This window comes from Echinops telfairi, unplaced genomic scaffold (genome assembly GCF_000313985.2).
Source record: "Echinops telfairi isolate 266 unplaced genomic scaffold, ASM31398v2 ScPeMD7_23;HRSCAF=83, whole genome shotgun sequence".
NCBI classification, from domain to species: domain Eukaryota; kingdom Metazoa; phylum Chordata; class Mammalia; order Afrosoricida; family Tenrecidae; genus Echinops; species Echinops telfairi.
The window spans coordinates 54039402-54044118 of NW_022103920.1; the positions used below are offsets into that span (position 1 = coordinate 54039402).

Here is a 4717-nt window from a genome sequence, read left to right on the forward strand (position 1 = left end):
TCTTCTTTTTTGTTTTTTTTTAAGACTAGTCAAGTGCAGTAGTGAGGGGGGGTAGACAAATAGGTCGACCAGTAATTGACTGTAAGCAATCGTTGTGAGATCTCACTACCTTCGGACCAGCCGGCTCAGCCTTCAAGCCTTTAAGACCCCAGATGCTATATCTTTTGATAGCCAGGCACCATCACCTTTCTTTACCATATTTGCTTATTCACCCACTTTGTCTTCATTGATTGTGTCCGATAGGTGAGCATCGTAGAATGCCAGTTTAGTAGAACAAAGTATTCTTGCATGGAGGGGATACTTGAGTGGTGGCCCAATGTCCATCTGCTACCTCAATACTAAACCTATAAATATAAGCACATAGATCTGTTTCCCCATCCTCATGCATAAATATATTTACATATGTACATGCCTTTATTTAGATGCCCTTTGCCTCCTAGCTATTTCCTCTATTTTCTTTGACTTTCCTCTTGTCCCACCATCATGCTCAGTCTTCATTTGGGTTTTAGTAATTCCTCTTGGTTACATTACCATTAAACATGCCCTACCAGGCCTCCTACACCCTCCCCCCGGAACGTTAGGTCCCATTGTTTTCTCCTCCAGATTGTTCATCCAGCCTATCTTATTTAGACAGACCTGCAGAGATAATAACCTGCACAATAACATGCACAAAAACAGCAAGACCAAGCAACAATATACAACAAAAGAACAATAACAACAAAACAACAAGAAAGAAAAGCTTGTAGTTAGTTCAAGGACTGTTTGTTGGCCAGTCCAGTCTGTTGGGGTACTACCCCCTGGCCCCAAAGTCCACCTTAAGCATTGCCTTGGGACCTTGCCGCTCAGTTCCCTTGCTGTTCTGTTGCACTCCCTTAGTCTTTTGCCTTGGTTTGTCTGGATCAGATCAGGCGCAATTCCCACACTGTGTCTCTGGTGTTGTCCCCTGTCGGGTTGTGGGTCAGTGAGGGACGTTGTGTCTCATAGTGGGGCCGACCACGTGGTCCTCTCTGTGGACTAGCTGCTCTAATCGGGAACATTGTCCTCAAGGTCTGGTGGGCCAGGATGTGCTTCACTCTTTCCTCTCCCCCTTCATCTGCCCCCGTCCCTCTCCCTGAGCTGCAAAGTCAGTGCAGTCCTTTGAAATAAATTCTTCTGGGGGGAGGGGCAGGTGTCCATGTAGTAGTTGGGATTGGGGCTCGCCCCGTTATTGAGGGTTCTTATCACAGCTCTTATCACAATCCATACATACATTCATTGTGTCAAGCACATTTTTTTTACATATGTTGCCATTATCATTTTCTTTGTTTTTTTCTTGTTAATCATTTTATCGGGGACTCATACAACTCTTATCACCCTACATACATACATCAGTTGTGTAAAGCACATTTGTACATTCGTTGCCCTCATCATTCTGAAAACATTTGCTCTCCACTTAAGCCCTTGGCATCAACTCATTTTTCCCCCTCCCTCCCTGCTCCCCACTCCCTCATGAACCCTTAATAATTTATAAATTATTACCATTATCATTTTCAAGACATTTTCTTTCTACTTGAGCCCTTAGATGTAAATTATATTAAATTCAATTTCCTTGTCCATAAATAGAATTCTATTAGCCATATCTGTCACATATATCATCTGTGGCTACTGCAAAGATAGAATTGAATTTACTATAGAGACCAAATGGCATGTAAAACCTATAAAGTATACTATCTGGCCCTTTATAGAAAATGTTTGCCTGCTCATGTGTTAAAATTACTGACACTATATGCCTCCTACTCCATTGTCAATGCATAAGAAGATACATGGAAGGACAAATTGATTCGTTGGGTGTGTGAAGAACCAAAGATTAAGAAACAAAGTTCTCTATTTGTCTGCCTTTTAGATTGAAATGTAATTTTTATTTTAAAGTATCCTCAGTTTATGTACTCTTGCAATTAGGGAAGCAGAATTCGAGAAGAAAAGAAGTGCATGAGTGCATCACTTGAAAAAATATATGATGGCACTGCAAAAAGTTTGTGGAAAAATGGAATTTAAAAATAATAGAATTTTTTGGTAAACTTTTAAAGTTCTCCATATAATAAACCAAACTCACTGCTATCAAGTCAATGCTGACTCATAGTGTCCTATGTCTTCCCCCCACCCCCACCCCCCCTCCACCCATTGTTTTGAGACTATCTTTTTATGGGAGTAGAAGACCTAGTCTTTCTCAGAGCTACTGGTAGTTTCGACTGCCGACTATGCAGATTTCAGCCCATTGGGGAACCCCCACCACTACCAGGCCTCCATAGAACAGGAGAGGAAAAAGCCAAAGAGAGAGAAGACCAAGGGCAACGTCCATAATATTCCAGCCAATGCTTTTGGGCACAGAGAGGCAGTTTACATCAATGACAGGTTTCAAATTTTTTGGTGCTCATAGTATTTCAACTACTTTTTTCTCATGTTTTATTTAAAAGCAAAGTGTACAAAAACAGTACAGAAAATTTAGATATTCATATCCTTAAACCTTCAGTTTGGTAATATATTAAAATAAAAGCTAGCATTTTAAGTATAGGTACAAGATTCCAGTAGAACCTTACTATTTTATTTTTCACTTATCTTTTAGGTCTCTTTCAGTTCTGTGTAGTAGCTCTACAAAAAAAATAATGAAGCATATAGTTTAGTAAAAAACTTTATTATAAAGATCTTAAAGAAATCACTTTTTCCAATAGTCAAAAGGCCCATAGAAATAAAATTTATTTATTTTAGCTATTTAATCTGTTCTCCAAAAATTTTTTTAAGTACTCTAATTTTTCATAATTTAAAGTTTATTTACTTGTTTTCTGATCTTGCTGTAGGTGTGCCTCAGCAGGGGAAAATTACTAGCTGAAAAAGCCATCAAGGATCATGTAAGTTGAAATGATAAAAATTCTAGTGGAAATTATAGATATTCTTGAAAACATCCATCCCTCGTTGTTTTTGTTTTTTTAATAATTAAAGGCTAAACTTTCTTGGAGAAACATCTCCATCTTGTGGCTTTTAAAAATATTACTGGAGACTTCTGAAACTTGTGGTGGCTTTGTACTTTAAAATAATTTCTTAAACTTACCCTGTAATGTGCATTAAATAGTTAAGAACTTGAATACAATAAACAGGACTGATTTTAGAAGTTAAAAAAGATTTTAATGTAACTTCTGTAAGGTTTGTTCTGAATAACAGCCTATCTGACAATAAATATTAAGTAATTGAATATGACTTTGTTCAAATTTATCATTAAAATACTGATTTTTCTAGCAAGTATCAAACTTTGTTTTTGCATTTACAGGATTTTATTTCTTCAAATAGTATATTATCAAATGCGTTAACATGGGGAGTAAAAATTCTTCATATTGATGGTAAGGGTTTTATTGTTTTTTGACAGTGTTTGTTACTTATCTTTTATCCATGTTCCTCACCTTAGATAGTAAGAATTCTGGTATCCAAGGATACCTATAGTAATAATTTCTTCATCAAATTCAATATAGTTATAAGAAATAGCAGTGTTTATAACTGACAAAGCAAAAAATTTTAATCTCAGTCCTTTTTCTTTCAATAAAGACCTTAGATACTATATTGAAAAAAAGAAAAAAGAAGTGTATTTACTCAAGAAGTCAAGCACTTCCATGAGAGATGTGGTATGTCTTTCCTTAATTTTATACTAATTTTTAAGTGTCTCATCATTGTAAGGTTGTTAGTTTTATTTGAAGTGAATATATATTTTAAGTAGGTTGTGAAAAGCTATGTATGTATATTGTGAATCCCATAACAACTACAAAGCAAAACTGAAAACAGATGAAGCTCAGAGTCATTTGATAACTCTTTAAATAAACAAAAAAGAGGAAAGGGAAGAATGAAGGAATAAATTTAATACTAAATTGTAAGGTTTAAGTCCAGTCATTATCAATAATTTCGTTAAGCCTAAATCAATCGTAGATAACAATGAAAAGACAGAGATTGCTAGATTTTAAAAGGACAATCAAATACTATAAGAAACATATAATATAAGGGCAAATATGATATAAATAGAAGGATATCCGGAGATAAACTATACCAACACTAATTAGAAGAAAGCTAGATTGTATAAATATATCACACTAAACTTCAGAATAAAGAATATTACTAGGGGAAAAAAAGAATATTACTAGAGTCTAGTTAAGGGGAACTTTATACAATAATATGTAACAATCATCAAAAAGATAATAAAATACTGAATGTAGCATACTTAAAAACAAGTTTCAGAGCACATGAATCAAGAACTGAAAGCATAAAATAGACAAACCCACAAATCTAGTAAGTTACTTCACATTCTTGATTGAGTTAATTTTTTTTTGAGAGTTTAAGAGAGAGCTTTATATCAAAGACCAATTGTATGTTGAGAACACATCCAAGCCCAGTCCAGATCAAGTCCATAAGTCTGTTATTAGCCCATATGTCCATACTAGTCTGTACATTTCTCTTTGGACTCACAGCATATTCAGTGATGATGAGTGCAGGAAGATCACAGGCCAGTGGGTGGAAAATCTTGTAGGTACCATATCAGTGGATGCATCGGTTGAGTTGATTTTTAATAAAAATTTTCTCCCATAAAACTTAATTATTACTTATACAGTGAACCCTCGTTTATCGCGGTTAATCGGTTCTAGACCCTACCGTGATAAATGAAATTCCGCGAAGTAGGATTCCTTATTTGTAAATCAAATAT

General features: G+C 35.3%; 1 protein-coding gene across 1 annotated transcript in view; it reads left to right on the forward strand.

Annotated features, from left to right (window-relative positions):
• The window catches only part of DBF4 (DBF4 zinc finger), a 28798-nt gene that overhangs the window by 11419 nt on the left and 12662 nt on the right, over positions 1-4717 (forward strand). Inside the window, exons 4-6 of the mRNA XM_030885196.2 lie at positions 2835-2885; positions 3302-3371; positions 3574-3650. Of these exons, the coding sequence (XP_030741056.1) occupies positions 2835-2885; positions 3302-3371; positions 3574-3650 (198 nt within the window). The remainder of the gene's footprint in view (positions 1-2834; positions 2886-3301; positions 3372-3573; positions 3651-4717) is intronic.